Source organism: Sphaerodactylus townsendi, linkage group LG04, assembly GCF_021028975.2.
Source record: "Sphaerodactylus townsendi isolate TG3544 linkage group LG04, MPM_Stown_v2.3, whole genome shotgun sequence".
Taxonomy (NCBI): Eukaryota; Metazoa; Chordata; class Lepidosauria; order Squamata; family Sphaerodactylidae; genus Sphaerodactylus; species Sphaerodactylus townsendi.
In genome coordinates this window covers 148,591,523-148,613,148 of record NC_059428.1, presented here as the reverse complement: position 1 = coordinate 148,613,148, position 21,626 = coordinate 148,591,523, and the positions used below count along the sequence as shown (strand labels likewise).

Below are 21,626 nucleotides of genomic sequence, written 5' to 3'. Positions count from 1 at the left end.
TTCTGGGCTGTGTGGCCGTGGTCTGGTGGATCTTGTTCCTAACGTTTTGCCTGCATCTGTGGGGAAGCCTGTTACACAAGTCTGTCTGGACACAGCATGTAACAGACTTTTCTCTGTGATACATCTCTGAAGATGCCAGCCACAGATGAAGGCGAAACGTTAGGAACAAGATCCACCAGACCACGGCCACACAGCCCGGAAAACCCGCCAGAACCAGCAAAATGAATAACATCTCCAAATGATCAAGAAGGCCTTGGCTCACAAAAGCTGGAATGGGAATAAATGACTTTTGAAAGTTGCTAAATGCGTGTTTTCTTCCCTGGCTGCTTCCTGGGGGTTCCTAGACGTTTGCTGTCCCCCCTTTGAGTGTTCTGTTTACAATGACGTCAATTCGACGCGCCAGAACGAAGGCTAGCTCGGCGCCGGAAGTAACCGGCTGCGACGGGAAGCACGCTTTTCTCTGCGGGGAAAGTGAGTGGATCTGGCGTGAGGGTTCACATGGCGGCGGCGGCGCCGACCCTCCCGGTGCGCTTCAAAACCAAGTGAGGAAAAAGGGATGGGAACAAAGATGGGCGCGGCGTGGTTTTGTTATGGGCTGCTGGCGTCGTAAAGGGGGCGCCTCTGAGCATGTCCAAAGTGCATTTCTTCTGCACGCCTGTCAAGAACGTCTTTATCCTCCGTGGCACTTGGGCCATCGTGTTTGGTGCTCGTTTCTCTATTCCCTCCTCAGGCTAGGCTGGGGAAAAGAGACAGGCTCTGCGAACTTCAGGGCCAAATAAAGATTCTCCCTTCATATCCCAGCAGTATTTCTTTTTGGTTGGTTGCGGAGCGAACCATATGTGCTGCTGTGTCGACTTTAGAGAATGAGAGGATAAAAGAAATGCACGAAATAAATAGGTTAATTTAAAAGAAAATGGGAATAGGCTCAAGGTAACCAAGGATGCTACGGGATTTAGACGGGATTTGAACATCAGTTTCCCCAGTCTGATGTTATAGACATGCCCTAGATTGCAGCATAAAGCATAGGTGTGCATAATGGAAATAATATGGGGGGCCTTTGGATTGGCAGTTGTGAATCCTAGACTGTGCATCGAGTCCTGGACTAAGAATCGAGTTCTGTGCATCTCCCTTTGGGATTTAAGATCTGGAATAAAGCTGCTGAGGGAGAGATGTCCTAACACTGTGTCACATCCAGGGTTTCTGCTGGTATAAAATAGCTTTGCATTGATGTAGCAGTACTGATGCAAAGTGATTTCTTGAAGCTGTCACTGAATTGGTGTGTTGTTGTTTTTTCTGCTCTTTCAGCTATGCTGTGTCCAGGAAAATCGAGCCTTTCTATAATGGAGGGCGAGTTCAGGTAAGGCCAAAGCTGACTTTCTTTCTTTATTGACTGTTTGTACTAAATAGAATAATACAGTTGGAAGTAAAAATAAGAAGCTGAGCTGCTTTCCTGTTTCTGTTCTAGATAAGCCAAGATGGGGAATATATGTTTTGTTCTTGTGGGACCAAAGTTCATGTACTATGCATAGCAACAGGAGCTCTTGTTCACAGTATTGAACAGGTAATGTAGCATGTGTTCCTTTATTTCCAGATAAAGGTCTTCGTTTGGGCTGAAGGTCTTAGTTGTGAAACAGGGAACTCCCATCTCTGCCTCAAAATCTTTAGGTGCTCTTAAACAAGCTGCTGTCTCCTGGCATCACTACTTCTCTTACCCCAAATAGCAGTATGTTTGTAATAATGGTGGTCTACTTCACAGGTTTGTTGTGAGCTAATATTTTTGAAGCACTATGGATGTTGAATATCTCCATACAAGCATTTCTTCTTGTTCATATTACACCTTTGAAAAGTACTAGAGTTCACTTAATGAGGGAGGGAGATCAATTGAGGAGTGCTATTGAACCAGTCTTGGATCAGAGGTAGCAAAGCTGTCATCCAAGGAAATTTCAGTGTTACTTCTATGACTCAAGAACCAAGCTGTGTTAAGGAAAGCATGTTAAACTAAACTATTCATTTCTTTAAAATCATCAAGACCTTGAATGACTCCTGTTTTTTCTAGGATGACCAAGAGGATATTACAGATTTTGTTCTCAGCGACGATGATGCAGTGAGTGATCATAGCATTGCCAAAAATAAATTCTACAATGGGAAGAGCGGGCGGGGGGGGGGGGGGGGGGTCATGCAAGAGCCAAGCAAAAGATGAGTGTCATGAGACCCCTTGCATCAGCTGCAAGTATTAAACTTAACTCTCCATGAATACCTTTTGCACATAACCTGGAGATGTTGCTGTGTAACTTGAACAATAATGTTATACCTAAGCCCCACACATTCTGTAAGTTGATAACATGTTATTCAATTTTGCTTGTGTTAGATCCTTGTGACAGCTAGCAAGGCACTGCTGCTGAAGCAGTGGGAGTGGCGAGAGAACACGTGCACCCGCACGTGGAAGGCGATCCACGTGGCTCCCGTGGCCAGCATGGCATTCGACTCAACGTCCACTTTGTTAGTCACAGGTGTGGCCTGGTTTCTTCTTCCTAGACCTTTGGAGGGAATCTCTGAAGTGGCTTAAATCTGAGCACACTCCTCTTGAGGGAATCATCTCTCCAGCGGTCATAAGAAGTGTCAGGTGGTCTGGCATGCCAGAAAGGCACATTGTTCCTTATATGCTCTCCTGAATACCTGGAAGGGGCTTGTGGGCTTTGGATCCTCAAAATTTGGATTCTATCGCAAACTTCCTTTTGTGATGTGGATAGTTTTCTTTTCTCCTTTCTCTTTCCAGGTGGCTGTGATAGCACCATCAAAATCTGGGATGTTATCAAACAGTACTGCACCCACAACCTGAAGGGCTCATCAGGGGTTGTTCAGTAAGGAAAACATTCATTTGAATTTGCACTTTTAGAAGAAGTTGGGTCTAGAGGATTTGTCACACTGTAATACTTTGCAGTTCTTGTTGGTTTCAGAGCTCTCATCCATTCCAGAAGAAATTGCCGTTTGATTTAGGGCATTGCCGTCTTTCCTTTTTGAAACAACTAGATCAGTGGTGGCGAACCTTTGGCACTCCAGATGTTATGGACTACAATTCCCATCAGCCCCTACAATTGGCCATGCTGGCAGGGGCTGATGGGAATTGCAGTCCATAACATCTAGAGTGCCAAAAGTTCGCCACCACGGAACTAGATGGTCTGAAATTCCGTCTACAGGATTGTTTTAAATAGATCTCAGCCTCATCATACAGTTGTAGGCAGGAAGCTGGACGAGACAGCTTTGAGACCATGTCCCCAGTATTTGGTCTGTTTTTGAGAAAGAGTCTGTTTTTAGTACTGGAAATTGCATGGTTGAAAAGACCCTTCTCTCAGGAGTGTGCTCTTTACAACAAATTGTAGTTATGTCTAAATGCAGGTGGAGTAGATCAGGTAGTCTCTTGTTCAGCATCTTGTTAGAGCTTGTGAACTTCTTTAAACTTCGCATTGGTGACCCTGAAAGAGATACTACTGACTGATATAAAAGAAGAAGAGTTTGGATTTATATCCCCCCTTTCTCTCCTGCAGGAGACTCAAAGGGGCTGACAATCTCCTTGCCCTTTCCCCCTCACAACAAACACCCTGTGAGGTGGGTGGGGCTGAGAGAGCTCCAAGAAGCTGTGACTAGCCCAAGGTCACCCAGCTGGCGTGTGTGGGAGTGTACAGGCTAATCTGAATCCCCCAGACAAGCCTCCACAGCTCAGGCGGCAGAGCTGGGAATCAAACCCGGTTCCTCCATATTAGATACACGAGCTCTTAATGTCCTACACCACTGCTGCTTACACTGCTGCATATACCTGCTTACTCTGCTCCCCTTCACAAATGGCTCATGAGCAAAATGGCGCAAAAATTCCTTTCTGAGCATGTCCCCTGCAAGGCCTCACAGTGGGGGATGCTGGGAAGCCCATGCTGGTCTTTAAGACTCTCGTGCATCTTTGATGTGTCCCTTTCCTCAGCCTTGTCAAGTTCCATCCTGACATCTCTCGGCTCCAATTATTCTCCTCCTCCATGGACTACAAAATCCGCATTTGGGACTTGCAGACCAGCAAGTGTGTTGCCCTCCTTGATAGCCACTACAGCGCAGTCACCTGCCTGGCTTTCTCTGCAGACAGAGAGACACTCATCAGGTAAGATCCCGAAAGGGATTACTATCACATTCTGTTTCCTTGTAGAAATTGGCTGGTCCTGTGATTATAACTTTTAATGTCTGTCTCATTGTGAAGCTATTAAAACATAGCAAATCTCCAAGGAAGGCCCTTATATCTGGTTGGAGAATGGGAGTAGGAAACTCAGGCTGGAAGACCATCCGTTTACCAAAGACACACAACTGGTCATGGCATAATTTGAACCCATGTCTCTTGGGTTCAGGAGTGAAGCCCTTCTGTACTGATTTGCTGTATAATGGGTGTGACATTCACTATCTTGAGACAAGCCGGTATTTTCAGATTGGTTACAAGGATTCTTCAGGACTGCTAGCTTGGATTGCTTTGCAGAGTTTTAGAGGAATTCAAGGCAATTGATCATGATGCCACCATGGAACCTCTGTTTTCAGAGGCAGTGTACCTGAATAGCTGACCTGGGAAGCTTTGAATGCCATGCCCTTTTTGTAGACTATGTAAGCATGTGGTTGCCTAGTGTGAAATACACTTTGGGACTGTAGATCCAATCCAGCATAGGTAGTTCTGAAATCCCTGCACCTGTAATGGCACTGGGATTCTTTGGTTGGAAGAGACTGATGGAAATATTGTATTTCGTTGCAGCTCCGGTCGTGATAAAATCTGTGCCGTGTGGGATCTGAACACAAGAGCAGTCAAGAGGGTCATCCCTGTCTATGAGGTGAAGTTACTTTGAATGTCCTGCTTCAGTAGGGTTTTGAGACACTGGGACCACTCAGGACGTTCTTGCACGGAACTGTGCTTGACCTGTTAAGGAAAGATGGCGCCGCTGGGCATGTTGTGAATGGTCTTAAAGTCTCTTGTTGGAGAAAATGCAGTAGATACATTTCTAAATGAATAGTTACTCCTTTGCCTCTCCCTGCCTAGTTGAGTGCTTGATTGTCTTCACACAAACAGTTACTTCAGTTTTCCAGATTTAAAAGTCCATCTTTGTGGTGTGTGCCCACACCTTCAACCCTCACTAGAGAGTCAACCCACACAGAAGTTCTTAACCCACCGTGTCTCTTTGTGTACAAACACAACTTTCATGATGGCCGAAGATCATGTTTTGCTGATCACCAACTCTTTCTCTCTTCCATCTCAGAGTGTCGAATCTGTCGTCCTGCTGCCAGAAGGAGTAGATTTCTCATCCCTGGGGATTAAGAAACCAGGCCTTCATTTCCTCACCGCAGGCAGCAAAGGTGAGCCAAACACTTCATGCTTTCGTCCACCTGTCACAGACTGCAAACTTGGCAGGGGGGGGGTGGTGGTGGTGGTGGTGTGTGTGTCAGAAAGCAGCCTTGGTTTTTGTTGCTCATGTGATTTGTGGCCCTTCTTGAATCTTGTGCTTGTGGAAAAACAGAAGCCTGAAGCGGTTCCTGAGAATAGACTCTGAGAAAACTAGCTGTCACATGGGAGATCCCAAGGGCCATCCAGTCCAATCCCCTGCAATGCCGGGACACACAATCAAAGCACTCCTGACATATGTTCATCCAGCTTCTGTTTAAAAACCTCCAAAGAAGGAGATTCCATCACACTCCGAGGCAGTGCATTCCACTGTCAAACAGCCCTGAGAGTCAGAAAGTTCTTCCTAAGGAGCAGCAGTGGCGTAGGAGGTTAAGAGCTCGTGTATCTAATCTGGAGGAACCGGGTTTGATTCCCAGCTCTGCTGCCTGAGCTGTGGAGGCTTATCTGGGGAATTCAGATTAGCCTGTACACTCCCACACACGCCAGCTGGGTGACCTTGGGCTAGTCACAGTTTCTCGGAGCTCTCTCAGCCCCACCCACCTCACAGGGTGCTTGTTGTGAGGGGGGAAGGGCAAGGAGATTGTAAGCCCCTTTGAGTCTCCTACAGGAGAGAAAGGGGGGATATAAATCCAAACTCCTCCTCCTCCTTCTCCTCCTCCTCCTCCTCTTCTTCTTCTTCTTCTTCTTCTTCTTCTTCTTCTTCTTCTTCTTCTTCTTCTTCTTCTTCTTCTTCTTCTTCTTCTTCTTCTTCTTAATGTTTAGGTAGAATCTCTTTTCCTGCACCTTGAATCCATTACTCGGTGACCTAGCCTCTGAGGCAGCAGAGAACAAGCTTGCTCCCTCTTCAATATGGCATTCCTTCAAATATTTAAACATAACTTTCATGTCCCCCTTAACCTTCACTTCTCCAGACTAAACATCCCCAGCTCCCTAAGCCTCTCCTCATAGGATTCCAGACCTTTTCCCACGTTGGCTGCCCTCCTTTGGACCTGTTCCAGCTTGTCAATATCCTCCTTAAATTGCGGTGCGTACCTCTTAGGGATCCTCCAGGTCTGGGATGCATCTGCAGCTGTTTGTATGTACGGCCAGCCACTGCCCCGCCACCGAGCGGCTTCGGAGGAGGAGGCCGGCGAGCACAGTTTGGTGCACTGCGTGCTGGTGCCAGTGAGAGAAGAGGTCGTCACTGTCAGTGCGGAGCACAACATTGTCGTCTATGATTTCCGCACACTTCAGCTCAGGAAGCAGGTACTGACTCTGCGCCTTTGGATTAAGCACCTGGGCATCGGGGTTGTGGGTGTGGAGGCGATTCTAGATCTCTCTAACTCCACCTGGGTTGGTCCTTTCACGTTGTTCCCTGCAAGTGTGCAACCTCCATCCCCTTCGCCAAAGCTTATGTCTGCACAAGATGTACTTGGAGTATTTCTGTAGACCTTGGCGGCTTTCCTACCCAGCTGGCTTGGTGTAGTGGTCAAGAGCAGATAGATTCTAATCTGGAGAACTGGGTTTGATTCCCCATTCCTCCACTTGAGTGGCAGAGGCTTATCTGGTGAACCAGATGTGTTTCCATACTCCTACATTCCTGCTGGGTGACCATGGGCTAGTCACTGTTCTCTCAGAACTCTTTCAGCCCCACCTACCTCACCAGGTGTCTGTTGTGGGGAGAGGAAGGGAAAGGAGCTTGTAGGCCACTGAGTCTCCTTACAGGAGAGAAAGGTGGGATATAAATCCAAACTCTTCTTCTTCCCCCTCAGTTTGCAGGTTACAACGAAGAAGTGTTGGACGTTAAATTCCTGGGGCCGGGCGATTCCCATATTGTCGTGGCCACCAACAGCCCCCAACTCAAAGTCTTTGATTTGGCGACATCTGACTGTCAGATCTTGTACGGGCACACAGGTAGGTGGCAGGAAAGTTCTCAGTCAGTCATGGGAGATGGGCCAAGTACAGCTCAGCATGTTTTTAAATCAGGGTCACCGTCCAGGGGTGGGGTTATTAGTAAGTACTCGCTATTATGGAAAAATGGCAACGATTATTTTCTCCTTTGGGGCATTTTCTTTTTACAAAACTAACAAACTTGGAAATTCTCTTAAGTTGGCTTTGCGTGCCAGTGGTATTTTGGAGGAAGCATCAGATGTATTGCATGATTTGACAGTGTGAAAAGTACACAGTTTTCTTGTGACAGGATGTAGAGCGTAAAGCGGGTTTGGCAACCTGAGGGCAAAAAAATATCTGCAATACAAAGTACACAAAAAGACCTGTAGGCTCAGCTGTAGACTCACTGAACTATTTTTTCCCCCTTTGGCTATCTAGTCTCGTAACTGATCTGTTTTTGAAGCTTCATTGCTTTCACTTTTCACTTCCTTTCTAAAATCTGAGTTCTTTGTCAATGCACTATTAATGACGCATTTCCATGAGTGCTTAGGGGTTTCAGTGGATATCCTTCTTTAACAACTGTGGAGCGCTCCCTTTACCCACAAGTGCCCTGAGGAGATTTTCCCTCCCAAAATCTCTATCGTCAGCTAAGCAGCCCCCTTGTCCACTTTTATAAATAAAGCAGTGGCATGAATGTGATGATTTTAAGTTGTATTTTGCTTTGTGGTTTCCCACCTTTAAAAAAATAAAATGACAAGGAAAGACGTTCTCAGTGTGGGACCCTCTCAGCCAGGCAGAACAAAATAAACCCTTTCCTGTCAGAAATATAAACTTAGGCCCTTTCCGCATGGGCCAAAAACCGCCGCCCCCAGGCCGCCGTTCGCACAGGCGGTGCTGCTGCAACGCAGCAGCGCTGACCTGACTGTGCTTCCCCCCCCCAGGGCGGCGTCAGGCCGCCCTAAACAACAACCCTTTAAAGGGTTGTTGTTGGGGGGAAAGTGTCTTCCCGGCGGCGCGGTGCGAACCGCGCTGCCGGGACGACGCTAGCTTGGTTCGCTCCCACTTTGTCCCAGCGCCTGCTGGCCGTTGAACGCTTCATCGCCTGTCCTCCCACCCCTGGAGGTCAGAGGGCAGCGCATGGGCTTCACGCCAGCAGGCTAATTTATCGACAAGGTGAGTGGGACGGGCCAGGGAGAAGAGGCGGCTCCGTGCGGAGCCGCCTGCCGTTTGCCGGCCTCTGCTGCGGCCGCCCGCATGCGTGCATGCGAACGGCCTTCGCCTCCACGCCGGCGGAATTCTCGCCAGCGTGGAGACGACAGGGAGGCCGTGCGGAAACGGCCTTTGTCACCAGAGGCTTTATAACTTTAAAAAGGAGAAAAATGAAGTTTTTGTTTACAGGAACAGAATAACAAGAAATATGAAGCAGGTAAGTTGAAATGTCGTTTTGTACAAGTTGTTGTTGTGACTTCATATTTGGTTAGAATATCGTCCAGGTCTCTAGCTTCGTTCCTCTAAGATGTTACATTCAGACTGATATATACAGATATTTACACTCAGGTATTGGTGAAAGAATATTCAGTATTCAGTTTTCCTTTCTCTTAGTTAGAAAGTCCTTAGGTTACCCTCAGGCAAGTATTTCAAGACAGTTTTTCCTTGTGTGCTGTATTCCCCCTGCAGTAAATATGGTTGAGTGGTGGAATTCATCACGTCAGTTACAGGCTGTCAGGGCTTCAGGGAGTTTTACTAATATGTCTAAAACCCAATCACCCAGGCTTCTGCTGGTTCATCAGTCAGAGAGACGAGATCGTTGCTGAAATGCCGGAAAGACACACAGTGCAATCGAACGACATTCCACTAGTTCTGAGTGGAAGATCGCAACACAACATAATTTTTCTCTGTTCTCCCTGCCCCCACAGATACCGTTCTTGCCCTGGATGTCTTCAAGAAAGGGAAGTTGTTTGTCAGCTGTTCTAAGGTAAACACCTGTTGGATTTGACTGGGGCTTCCAGGGCTTAACCCAGGAACATCATACCTTGAGGGCAGGGTGTCATATTGGACCGTGCTCCCTCTAGCCTTAGAGCTGCCTTCGGCTGCACAAGGGAATCCAGTGACGCAACATCAGCTCTTGTGATCGGCAGACAGCGTGAAGCTTCCAAAGCTTGCAGGAGAGAAAGGGGAGATATAAATCCAACTCTTCTTCTTTCTCTTCTGGATTGGCTGGACTGGGTACAAATCCTCCTTCCTGTCCCGCTCCGTTCTCCCAGCTTGATCCAGCCCCAGTAGTTGGAGCCTCTGGACTGAAACATGTGCTCTTCAAGTGTGGATTGGCTGTGACCCTGTTCTGGCAACACAGATGCCATTTTGGAGATTTTGACTCTTGAGAGAGAAGAGCGAAGAGTGCGCTGGCGTGAATTAGCCTGCAACGCCAGCCCTGCGTGTGGAGTGTCTTGTCGTTCTTCGGAAAGCCCCAGAGGCCCCCCTGGCCCTTCTGTTTGCTTATTTCAGCCCATGGCGGAGTTGGGTAGTTGTCAGCTTCAGGTTGAAATAAATAATGAGTCTAATTCAGAGTGGTCTGAGGGGCTTCCCCCATTCTTCATGTCAGGCATTCTAGCGTTTCAGTTCTTAGACTGTACTGGGAAAAGGGCACGAAGGAGTGAAGATGGCGGCAAGCTGCGGTGCGGGGGAATCTCTCTACAGCCTGCATTTGCAGGCCCCCATGTTGAGGTGGTGGACATTTGACCCAAAGCCCAGCCCCGGCACCCCCAGGGATTGTGGCCAGCCAGCCCTTTCTTTCCCACAAGTCAACTCTCCCGTCCTCTCAGAAAGGAGGATTGGGGCGGCAGCATGATAAGAGGCCTCATCACTGCGGAGGGGAAACCATCTTTCATGGAGACACAGCCCTTGCTGCTGTTAATTACCCTTCTCTGTTGTTTGGTCCCCGGCTCTCTAATCAAGGGTGTCTCATTGGCCTTCGCTCGGGAGGGCACGGAGAGCACCTGTGCATGTTGGATCAATGGGAGCATTGTTAAGGGAAGAAGAGCAGCGGAGACGGCTTGACAGGGGGGCCTGGGGCCAGGGACATTCAAAACATGACCTCCCCAGCCTTTGATCTTTGACTGGGGCAGGAATCCCCTTGATACTCCTCAGCACAGATTGTCTCTGGCTCCTTCCGCACTTTCAATCCACTTTCACAATTGTTTGCAAGTGGATTTTGCTCTTCCACACCGACAAACCGAGCTGCAAAGTGCATTGAAAGTGGATTGAAAGTGCATTATTCTGCATGTGCGGAAGGGCCTCTAACCTATTGGTATTGATGGCAAAGTGTCTGCAGCTGTCAGCTTCCACAGGCCAAAGTGGGCATCGTTTCCTCCTTAGCTGGACAAGTTTTGTGCCGTAAAGCCAAACTACTCTTCTTCAAGTGACTGCCTAGGCAAGAGATTTTGGGGTGTTCCTGCAGCACCATCCCCAACGTGTCTTGAACCCTGTCCCCTCCATCAGGGCCCCTTTGTGCCTTGTTCTGAACAATCCACCAAGCTTTTTCTGCTTTCAGGACAAAAGCTTCCGACTTTGGCGGATGAAAAAAACTGGACAGGTTGTCTGTGTAGCCCAAGGATCAGGACACGCGAATGGAGTGGGTGCGATCGCTTGCTCCAGGTAAAGGGAAGCCCCTCCTCCTTGCTTCGTGCTCTGTGTTGCTGGGCAGGAGAATGTGGGCAGCGTGGCTCCCTTTGGCCCACTCTGCTGACTTGTTGTGTCTGAAAAATACACGGCAGGATACAAACCATTGTCTGTCTTTCTTGCAAGGTTGGACTCAGGAAAGTGGGTGGCTTAAAATGTCCCCATAACTGGGCAGAGCACAGTGTGTGTTTTTAATTTCCCCAGCACGTCCCAAAGAGACTAGGAGGGGCCCCTTGCTAACCCAGGGGTCTTGTGCTGTGTTGGCCAGGGGTCTTTGAAATCCTCCTTTGTGGTGCATCCTGGTCGCATCCTGTAGACTGAGGCTCTTTGGTCTTCTGAGTCTGATGGGAAAAAAAACAACAACAGGAAGGCCAGGAACTTATTTCAGACCAAAGATCATAACAAATACTGGGCCAATTTCACCATTCTTGGGATTTTCTTGGTTACTTCACCTGCTTGAAGTCCAGAGTCTGTGCTTTCTTTCCTTTTTTTTTTTTGACCAAATAAAGTTGTGTCATTTCCTGTAAAGAATCAAAGAATTGCAGCTGGGAATCTTTCAGTGATGACAGCGCGGAAATAGTTTAAGAATCTTAGAATTTGGCAAGGGCAGTATGGGGGAAAACATCTGCTCAGTACTAGTTGGGTCAAAGAGGGTTCGTTCTCTGCACAGGTATGCGTGTGTTTGTTTTCCCTTTTTTGGTTCTTTTTCGCTTCTGACCTTTGTTCTGACTTTCAGCAATCTTCCCTCCCCTCCGCCTCTCTTCTGTCTAGAATGAAAGAGAGCTTTGTGGTCACGGCCAGCCAAGATTGCACTATCAAAGTGTGGAATCTCCCAGAGTCCCTCTGTGCCAAGGCAAAAGCAGCTGGCCCCGAAATCCTTCATGCCCAGCTCACAGAGAAAGTGCATGACAAGGTAATGCAGGGATGAAATGTGGAAGGGGCTGGGTTGTGGATGTCAGTGTCTCTCCCACAGGGCTTTGGAAACATATTGGCCAATGGCAGGTACTACTGGGGGAACAACTTTGTAAACAATTAGGGCAAGGGTTGTTTTCCAGCAAAAAAAACCCCAAACCTACTCTTCTGTTTTCTTAATTGCCACAATGTCACTCTCAAGAAGGTTGGAGTAGATTCTTGTTCCCAGGGCAAGCATACAATTTCCCAACTGTTGTTTGGAGTTTAGATGTCTGCTGTAACATTCTTCCCTTCTCAGCCTTAAGTTTCCCTCTCCCTTTTCATTCTTGGGGCCAACTGTGTTGCTGTGTGACATTTGGAACAATTCCACCGCCAACCATGGTTAACTTCAAACCAGAATTTACAACCTGGGTTAGGAGCTCTGTTTGCAAACCCTGGTTAAAACTATGCATAGTTCGCACTCTAATGTCAGAACAATCACAGAGTTGCAGGTCTCCTTGTGAATAAGAGAGCAGCAACACAGTGTCTGGCTCACATTGGGTTTCTGTACAGCTGTCGCTGTTACTGGTTTCAGGAAGCCTTGTCAAGGGAAAACGCTAGGTAAACATTTTTAAAGAACTGTTATGGCATAGTGGTTCAAATCCCTGTTATCCATAAAACTCTTTGAGTGATCTTGGGCTAGTCATTCTCCCATGTCTCTCTCAACTAAATAAAGTTCACGTGGTTGTTGTGATAGTATGAACGGTTGTTGTGATGATAGTATGAAGGAGGACTGAACCACAAATTTCCCCCTGAGTTTATTGGTAAAAGATGGGGTAAAAGTGCAGTAAAACAAACAGCTGTTTCTTTTTGGAAGCGTCCAAACCAGATAATAGAATATTAATGTTCCTCTAGGGCTGTGATTAATGTCAGTTTTTGGAAACTGCTTCCTTTATGACTCTCCTTTTCTGTGGCTTGCAAAAGGATATGGCAGCTGATCTGTTCTCTTCATCCCTGCTTTGTTTAGGATGTTAATAGTTTGGCCATTTCCCCCAACGATAAGCTGATAGCCACAGGATCCCAAGACAAGATGGCCAAGCTGTGGGCCTCGCACAACTGCTCACTCATGGGGGTCTTCTCTGGACACAAACGGGGGGTCTGGTGTGTGCAGTTCTCGCCTGTGGACCAGGTCTTGGCTACCTCATCGGCAGATGGCTCTGTGAAAATCTGGGGACTTCAGGACTTCAGCTGTTTGAAGGTACCTAGGGATTGAGAGCCAGCGTGGTATAGCAGTTTGAGAACTCCAGCGCAGAGACCCAGATCTGAATTTTCATGGTGTCCTTAAAGTTCACTGCCTGACTATGGGCGTGCACTTTCAGCCTGATCTACCTCACTGTTGTAGGATAAATGCGGGGAAGGCTTATGCCATCCGGAGCTCCTTGAAAGAAGAGGGGCGAAAAACATTTTTGGTAGATTGAGATTTTACCTATTGGCTAGAGATTTAGTATTCTGCATTTTTCAAGCCCAGGTTGTGCAGTCTGGATTGAGTCCTCCTACAGACGAATTTGAGGATGGGTTGTTTTTTTTACAATATTAATCGGAAGTTAATATTAACAGGGAGTTAATCTATTTTAAGAAAAAAAAGTTCAATAATTGGCAGATAAATTAGTTGGAGAGAAAGATTAAAAAGATATGCAGGCCTGTCAACTTCTAACGCAACTGTTTTCTAAAATGGCTCATTGATTTCCAGATTTCCCCCCGCCCCCCCCCCCCTTAGCTGCCCTAAGAACTGGAAACATGTTCCATTACATTTTTAATAGAATGGCAGCCATGCCTACAACTAGAGGACTCCTAATAACAAATGCACAGGAGAGCATTTGAGTTTTAAATCACAGCCAAGGAATCTTGATGTTTGTATTTCAGAATTTTCAAATTCTGGAAGTATCAAGACAATTTGCGCACAATTTGGCGGACTTATTTTCTCTGAAGTGCCACTTGTAAATGTTAGTCTTGTTCTTCAGACTTCTAATAGAAGTGGTGTACATCTTTTCTCCATGAAACCTGTTGTGGGAGCAGCCCCCGTTCTAGCAAAATATCTCATGAGTTCTGACAGCAAGCTTTATTCACCTTGAAAGCTGAGTTATTAGGGAATAGTGGTTAAGAATGATGGACTCTAATCTGGGTTTGATTCCACATTCCTCCACAGGAGCAGGGGACTCTTGTCCGGGGAACCGGATTTGTTTCCCTGCTCCTATATTCCTGCTGGGTGACCTTGGGCTGCTCACAGTTCTCTCAGAACTCTCTCAGCCCCACTTATCTCACAAGGTGTCTGTTGGGGGAGAGGAAGGGAAAGGAGCTTGTAAGTTGCTTTGCGACTCCTTATGGTAGCGAAAAGCAGGAAATACAAACCAGCTCTCTCTCTCCGGCTCCGTTTTATTCCCGCTGCTCCCCAAAGGTTCAGGGCTGGTTGCTCGGTCTTATTTTGAAGCGACAAGAACGTCTGGATTGGCGCACACAGCTAAGGTGCCTTTGGGGCTTTTGCAGCATCCTTTTCTTCTGTTCATGCCGGTCTCCCTTTCTCATTCCCCTCCCTAGACTTTTGAAGGTCACGATGCCTCCGTCCTCAAGATCATCTTTCTGAGCCGAGGAACACAGGTGCTGAGCAGGTGTGTTCTCTTTTGAACATTGTGATTTGCTCAGGCTGGTGGCCAGACTGGTTGCACTCTGATAACCCCCACTGCCTGTCACGGAGGTGTCCCAGCAGACTCCAAACCTCCTGCTTTCTCTTCTGGTGGAGCCTCCGGGCAGGGAGAACCCGCAGGATTCTGCGGCAGGTGTTGAGATTTTAATCTAATCGAGGTTGGAAAAATTCTCACTGAACACGTTATAGTGGTGCCTGAGACTTTTAGTATCATATTGGAAGAGACCCCGAGGGCCATCTAGTCCAACCCCCTGCAGTGCAGGAACACACAATCAAAGCACTCCTGACAGATGGCCATCCAGCCTCTCTTTAAAAGCCACCAAAGAAGGAGACTCCACCACCCTTCCCGGCATTGCATTCCACTGTTGAACAGCCCTGAGAGTCAGAAAGTTCTTCCTGATGTTTAGGTGGAATCTCTTTTCCTTCCCCTTGAACCCATGACTCCTGGCCCTAGTTTCTGGAGCAGCAGAAAGCAAGCTCACTTCCTCACCAACATGACCTCCCTTCAAATATCTAAAACAAATATCTAAACGGTTCTCATGTCACCTCTTAACCTTCTCTTCACCAAACTAAACATACCTTTTGAACAGTCCATAAAGATTCCCACTTCTACTGTATCCTCTGTGGACTAGAAACTTGGATTGACATGAAGTCTAAGATCCTTGCAATGCTGTGAGAAGGAAACCTATATTTGCAAGCGACCCGAACACAATCTTTGCAACAGTTTGCGGATCTCTCTTCCTTCACATGCCTCGCCCTGTTTTGCCTGTTAGTATGCTGGATCTCAAGACATTTTGATCTTGTTCCCTTTCCTTAAAGCGGCTCTGATGGCCTCCTGAAACTCTGGACAATAAAAACAAACGAGTGCGTGAAGACCATAGATGGCCACGAGGACAAGGTCTGGGGGCTGCATGCCAACAAGCTGGACGATTTGGTGGTGACGGGATCCAGTGATTCTTGCATTGTCCTGTGGAAGGTAACAGAGTTCCATCCCAGCTGCCAGAACTTGGGCAGAATTCTGCCTTTCCGATGCCGCCATACTAATTGCATCGCGATTATGTCTGCAAGAACAGTGCTCTAAATGTTCTCTGAACTCTCCAGAATTTTCTGTCTCAAATCTCTACATGTTCTTAGGCAAATTATGAATTTTGCAGTCAATAAAATGTACACATTCTGATTTCTTCTTTCATCCTAATATATGCAAAGTAATATAACTATAATTGTAAGTTATCCTGACCTGGATAACCCAGGCTGTCCCCACCTTGATGAGATCTCAGCAGCTAAGGAGCGTCAAGGCTGATTTGTATGTGGTCCATCAAGGAAGCCCATACCAAAGCCGGCAATGACAAACCACCTCCATTCAGGAGCAGCAGTGGTGTAGTGGTTAAGAGCAGGTGCGCTATAATCTGGAGAACCGGGTTTGATTCCCTGCTCTGCCACTTGAGCTGTGGAGGCTTATCTGGTGAACCAGATTAGCCTGGGCACTCCCACACACGCCAGCTGGGTGACCTTGGGCTAGTCCCAGTTCTTCAGAGCTCTCTCAACCCCACCCACCTTACAGGGTGTTTATTGGTGCGGCGGGGGGGGATTGTTAGCCCCTTCAAGTCTCCTTACAGGAGAGAACCGGGGGATATAAATCCAAACTCGTCTCTTCTTCCTCTCTTGGCTTGAAGTTTGCCACATTATGGCTGCACCTTTTATCCCTGGCACCTACCTCTCTGAGCACAGATAGCTTTGAAGAATGATTGGTCATTCTCTTTGGCCATTCCCCCATAGCCCCTAAATTTATTTTCCTTCTTGTGTGCTTTTGTTCTGCAGGATGTCACAGAAATTGAACTTGAAGAGGAGCAGGCAAAGGAGGAAGAGCTAATCCTCAAGTGAGTGACCCTTGAGCGGTTTTTTTCACTGGGGTGCGTAGCTGATGGTTGGAGAGGCAACCTGTCTGTGAGAAGCTTGTACACAGATTCCTGGCTGCCCTGAACACTGATGTAAACATTGTTTTCACAAACTTGTTTGCAAAGCCTACAAAAATTACTCCTTGAGAAGCCCGCATAAACACAACACAGTAGCTTAGAGACAGGGGTACTACAGCTGGTAAACAAAGAAGGAGAAATGTATTGTTGACAGCTTTCACAGCCAGAATCACTGGGGTGTTGTGGAGTTTCCGGGTTGTATGGCCGTGTTCCAGTAGCATTTTCTCCTGAAGTTTTGCCTGCATCTGTGGCTGGCATCTTCAGAGGATTTTCAGAAGATGCCAGCCACAGATACAGGTGAAATGTCAGGAGAAAATGCTACTGGAATATGGCCATACAGCCTGGAAACCCCACAACACCCCAAAAAAGGAGAAACTCTGAACTGAGCCGGCACAGGGAGACATCTCTGCTCCTCCATTCCCTAGTGGCTGTTTTCCAGCCCACGATACTGGATTATCCATTTGGCTAATGTTAGTTCTGGTCTGTGCTGGATATTACATGAAATACGGAACTGTATCCCTGGTCGTATGATTTAGCCTCCAGATCGCCGACCTCAAAGGCAAGTAATGAGCGTGCCACCTGCATTGTGTTAAATGCTGTGGCTGATTGCAAAAAAGAAAATCAGGAGAGACAAGCGACACCCATGAAGAGTGGGTGGGGGTGTGAATGTGTGGGGCTGATCCCCGTCATAGCTGGCAAGGGAAAATCAGTGCCCTTCTTGGCCTCCGACTTGCAGAACCAACATCCAGAGGCTTAGGTTGGTCTTAACATTCGTGAAGGCTATAAATGCTGTGTTGTTTTGTGGCTGCTGCTGAGCCAAACCATCTCGTTCTTGCCTTGTGCTTTCAGAGACCAGGAGCTGTCGAATTGGCTGCATGAGAAACAGTACCTCAAAGCTCTGGGCTTGGCAATCTCCTTGGACCGGCCGCACACCGTGCTGACGGTAGTGAAGGGTAATGTCTTGCTGAGGAGTGGAGGCCCCTCCGTCTTGTAGCCTCAGTGAAATTCATTCCCTCCCCTCCTCCTCCACACTGCACTTCAAGGGCCCTGGAGGCTGATCCTACACACTCTTCGTTCAGTGGGGCTTTTCCCCACACATCTGCATAGCATGGCAGTTGCCTTAGCAATTTTAGGTGGGTTTAGAGGGACAGAAATGTGATGTTTTGAAGCCTGAAGGTTAAGAGAACCTGCTTCATTTAATGTCCACTCACATCTCCCCAATTTTGTGGTTGGGCCCGAACTTGAATAAGCAGCGGAGCATTTGCAGGAATGAATTTCAAGCAATAAAAGGACTGACCCAGCTGGTCACTCTGTCCCCTCTGCAAGGTGCAACTGGACTATTTCATTTTTCCCATTCTCTCTGGGCATCCAAGCAGGAGCAGGGCTGACTTTGGGGGACAGCTAATCTTGTTTTATATTTTTTGGCGTACCCTGAAATTGATTGGCTGCCTTGGCTGTTTTGTAGCTATCCTCAAGGAGACTGGGGGAAAGGAGGATTTGGAGAATAACCTCCTGAAGCTGCGGAAGGACCAGAAAGGTTGGTTGGGTATCATGGTTTGCCTTTGAAAAGCGTGTGGCTCCGTAGGGGAGCCTCTGCCTCACGTGCGGAAGTCCCAAGGTCCAGTCCCTGGCATCTCCGGTTAAAAGGTGATGCGAAAGAGCTCTGCCTGAGTCTGTGAAGAGCTCTTGCCAATCTGAGCAGGCAGTGCTGACGTGGGTGGGCCCAGGGTCTGTTCCAGTATAAGGGAGGTTCACGTGTGTGCAAGTGCCACAGAATTGGCAGGCTGCGTTTCCCCCTTTTGCCCTAGAGCAGACAGCATGTGGAGCGGAGGGAGAGTGATGGCCCAGGGGCACTCAGAGAGCTTCTCAGTGAACCAGGAGTTGAATCTGCGATACAGAATCATACAGTTGGAAGAGACCCCCAAAGGCCATCCAGTCCAACCCCCTGCCATGCAGGAACACACATTCAATGCACTCCTTGTCAGAGCACTGATGTAACATGTGTCTGATCATCAAAATCTAACTGACAGCTGACAGGTAACACCTGACAGCCTCATTCTGAGATTGATTGGCAGTGGGCTGTGATAGGCCAGTAAACCAGATATAAGGCTGCAGTGTACTGAGGACCATGAGACACTTGTCTTCGCTTTGCCTTGTGAAGCACTTTGCTTGAGTGAGTTATACTTGTGAACTAATAAATGTAGGACCCGCTTCTATGAAGCAGAGCTGCTGTGTGAGAGTCTGACTTCCTACACTGTTCCAGTATATTGTGCTACTCTGCTATAGGGGTTTTACCCCACACCTTCACACTCCTGACAGATGGCCATCCAGCCTCTCTTTTAAAAAACCTCCAGAGGAGGAGACTCCACCACCCTCCGAGGTAGTGCATTCCACTGTTAAAGAAGAAGAAGAAGAAGAGTTTGGATTTATATCCCCCCTTTCTCTCCTTGTAGGAGACTCAAACGGGCTGACAATCTCCTTGCCCCTCCCCCCTCACAACAAACACCCTGTGAGGTAGGTGGGGCTGAGAGAGCTCCGAGGAGCTGTGACTAGCCCAAGGTCACCCAGCTGGCGTGTGTGGGAGTGCACAGGCTAATCTGAATTCCCCAGATAAGCTTCCACAGCTCAGGCGGCAGAGCTGGGAATCCAACCCGGTTCCTCCAGATTAGATACACGAGCTCTTAACCTCCTACGCCACTGCTGCTCTTAACCTCCTACTCCACTGAACAGCCCTGACTGTCAGGAAGTTTTCCCTGATGTTTAGATGGAATCTCTTTTCTTTCACCTTGAACCCATAACTCCTGTTCCTGGTCTCTGGAGCAGCAGAAAACAAGCTCACTCCCTCAGGGTATTCGCACAAGATTCAAAGCTACCTTCATCTGAGAACCAGTGTGCCATAGTGGTTGGAGTGTTGGAGTGAGATCTCTGAGTGTCTCTGGTCTGCATGCCAGCTGTTCTGTGGGAACTTGCTGGGTGACTTTAAGCCAGTCACATACTCGGCCTGGCCTACCTCACAGGGCTGACATGAGGATGAAATAGCAGATGATATAAGCTGCTTTGTGTCCCCAAATGGGGAGAACGGCAGAATTTAAATGAAGTTAATAAATAAATACCTCCACAAGTCTGGTTGGTCTCTAAGAGGCTGCTGGACTCGAATCTAGTGTGGTGTAGTGGTTATGAGTGAGTGGACTCTAATCTGGAGAACTGGGTTTGATTCCTTACTCCTCCACATGAAGCCTGCTGGGTGACCTTGGGCTGGTCACAGTTCTCTCTGAACTCTCTCATCCCCATCTGCCTCACGAGGTGTCTGATGGAGGGAAGGAAGGGAAATTGTAAACCACTTTGAGGTTCCTTAAAAGGAGAGAAAAGCAGGGTATAAGAACGAACTCTTCTTCTGTTCTACTGGAGATCAACACCGTGTTTCTCCCAGTGTTGTTGTCTTAGAAAAGCACAAGCGTGATGCACATACCGATTGGCTGTCCATAACAGGAGCAGCTTCAGGGTTTTCTTCTGCCTGCCCCTTCCGTGCTTTCCTGACTGCCCATTTGTTGCCCCTCCCCCCCTTCCCTTTCCTGCAATTCTCCAGAGTCTGTACTGAAATATGCCGTCAGCTGGAACACAAATTCACGGAACTGCCACGAGGCTCAGACAGTCCTCCAAACCCTCCTCAAGCACGAATCGCCAGAGTCTCTCTTGGAGTTTGAAGGGATCAAAACAGCCGTAGAGTCTCTTCTGCCCTACACAGGTAAGCGATGCCTCCCACACAGCGGTCTGCTAGGTGGAAAAAATTCAGGAACCTTTCCAGAGAACCTCTTGAAGGCCAGGTCCTCTGTATCCGGTGGCGGAGCTGGAAAGGGCTAGTACAGGGGTAGGGAACCTGCGGCTCGAGAGCCGCATGCGGCTCTTCTGCCCTTGCACTGTGGCTCCACGAGCCAAGCCGCCGGCCCCATCCTTGCCCGCCCTGCAGGCAGCAGGACGGGCACACCAACTGCCCACGGTCGGCTGGGCCGTGCCACGGGCTTCCCCTCTTGCCCGCCCTGTTGGAGCGGGGCGGGTGCTTTCCCGGCGGCCGACGAGGCCGAGCCGCCGGCTTCATCCTTGCCCGCCCTGCAGGCAGCAGGGCGGGCGCATCCATGCGCTTCTCAGAATGAGCGGAGTAAAAGGTAAAAAAATCCCCAATATATATAGTGTTATCTTTATTTTAAATGTCAAAAATTATTTGCGGCTCCAAGTGTTTTCTTTTCCTGTGGAAAACGGGTCCAAATTGCTCTTTGAGTGTTAAAGGTTCCCTACCCCTGGGCTAGTAGCTTTGTTTGGTGGGAGTCCAAAAAGGAAGAATTCTTTTCTGAGATCCAGACCTTGCTGGTCGGAATGAGATCTCCCCACTCCCTAGCCTTAAAAGCGTGGACCCTCGAGAGCATGCCCACTGACTGTCTCTCTCCGTCCTTTCGTTTTTGCAGAGCGCCATTTCCAGAGGCTGGGCCGCCTGTTGCAGGCCGCCACCTTCCTCGATTTCATGTGGCAGAACATGCGGCTGGCCGAGACCTCCCAACAGGATGAAGACATGAGCACGTGACTGGGGTGAGGGTGGGGAGTCATCGTTTACTCAGGCACCCCTCTGCTAGCTGCCCTGCAAGATGTGCCTCTGGGTTGGTGTTCTTGCCTGTAGCAAGTTTCTAAATGCTTCTTTTATAAATAAATGTGTGTGTGTTTTAAAATAATGGTATCAGGCATTGAGTCCTTGTCGCTCATATGACTTAATGTTTGTGCCTTTCCTTGTGGTTCAAGGCAACTTATAATAATAGTTAGGACATATTGTGCCTTTCCTTGTGGTTCAAGGCACATTATAATAATAGTTAGGATATATTCTGCTTTTCCTTGTGGTTCAACGCAGAATATAAAAATAGTTAGGAGATCCCCAAAAATCGAATAGTAAACTATTCCATCTCCCCCGCCCCCTTCAAAGATGGCTGCCATTCAAACCCCCTCCAAACTCCCAGCAAGCAGGCAGGCCTTGTGGCGCCCCCTGAAGTTTTTTGAGGAGCCCCCCCCCCCTTATTTCTTCAGAACCGTGATAGAAGAGGCTGGGGCTCTA

The 21,626-nt window shown here is 48.1% G+C and overlaps 1 protein-coding gene across 1 annotated transcript; it reads left to right on the top strand.

The window, feature by feature from the left end:
• The first annotated feature begins 395 nt into the window (after positions 1-395).
• On the top strand, positions 396-21,252 carry TBL3 (transducin beta like 3). The gene is made up of 22 exons (XM_048495361.1): positions 396-542; positions 1,306-1,357; positions 1,466-1,561; positions 2,057-2,104; positions 2,369-2,510; positions 2,777-2,861; positions 3,974-4,144; positions 4,778-4,853; positions 5,277-5,373; positions 6,459-6,664; positions 7,171-7,312; positions 9,205-9,263; positions 10,839-10,942; positions 11,738-11,879; positions 12,885-13,115; positions 14,453-14,523; positions 15,378-15,534; positions 16,377-16,435; positions 17,381-17,484; positions 17,997-18,068; positions 20,118-20,276; positions 20,992-21,252. The coding sequence occupies exons 1-22, from the start codon at positions 499-501 to the stop codon at positions 21,105-21,107; spliced, it is 2,433 nt and encodes an 810-aa protein (XP_048351318.1). The 5' UTR covers positions 396-498; the 3' UTR covers positions 21,108-21,252.
• The last annotated feature ends 374 nt before the right edge of the window (positions 21,253-21,626 follow it).

What these genes read in the sequence shown, in the direction of transcription:
- TBL3 (XM_048495361.1), top strand. Translation starts at nt 499, where the DNA reads ATGGCGGCGGCGGCGCCGACCCTCCCGGTGCGCTTCAAAACCAA. An exon ending in GTCCACTTTGTTAGTCACAG is followed by an intron (nt 2,511 to 2,776) that starts GTGTGGCCTGGT and finishes TTCTCTTTCCAG; the next exon opens with GTGGCTGTGATAGCACCATC. An exon ending in AGGACTTCAGCTGTTTGAAG is followed by an intron (nt 13,116 to 14,452) that starts GTACCTAGGGAT and finishes TCCCCTCCCTAG; the next exon opens with ACTTTTGAAGGTCACGATGC.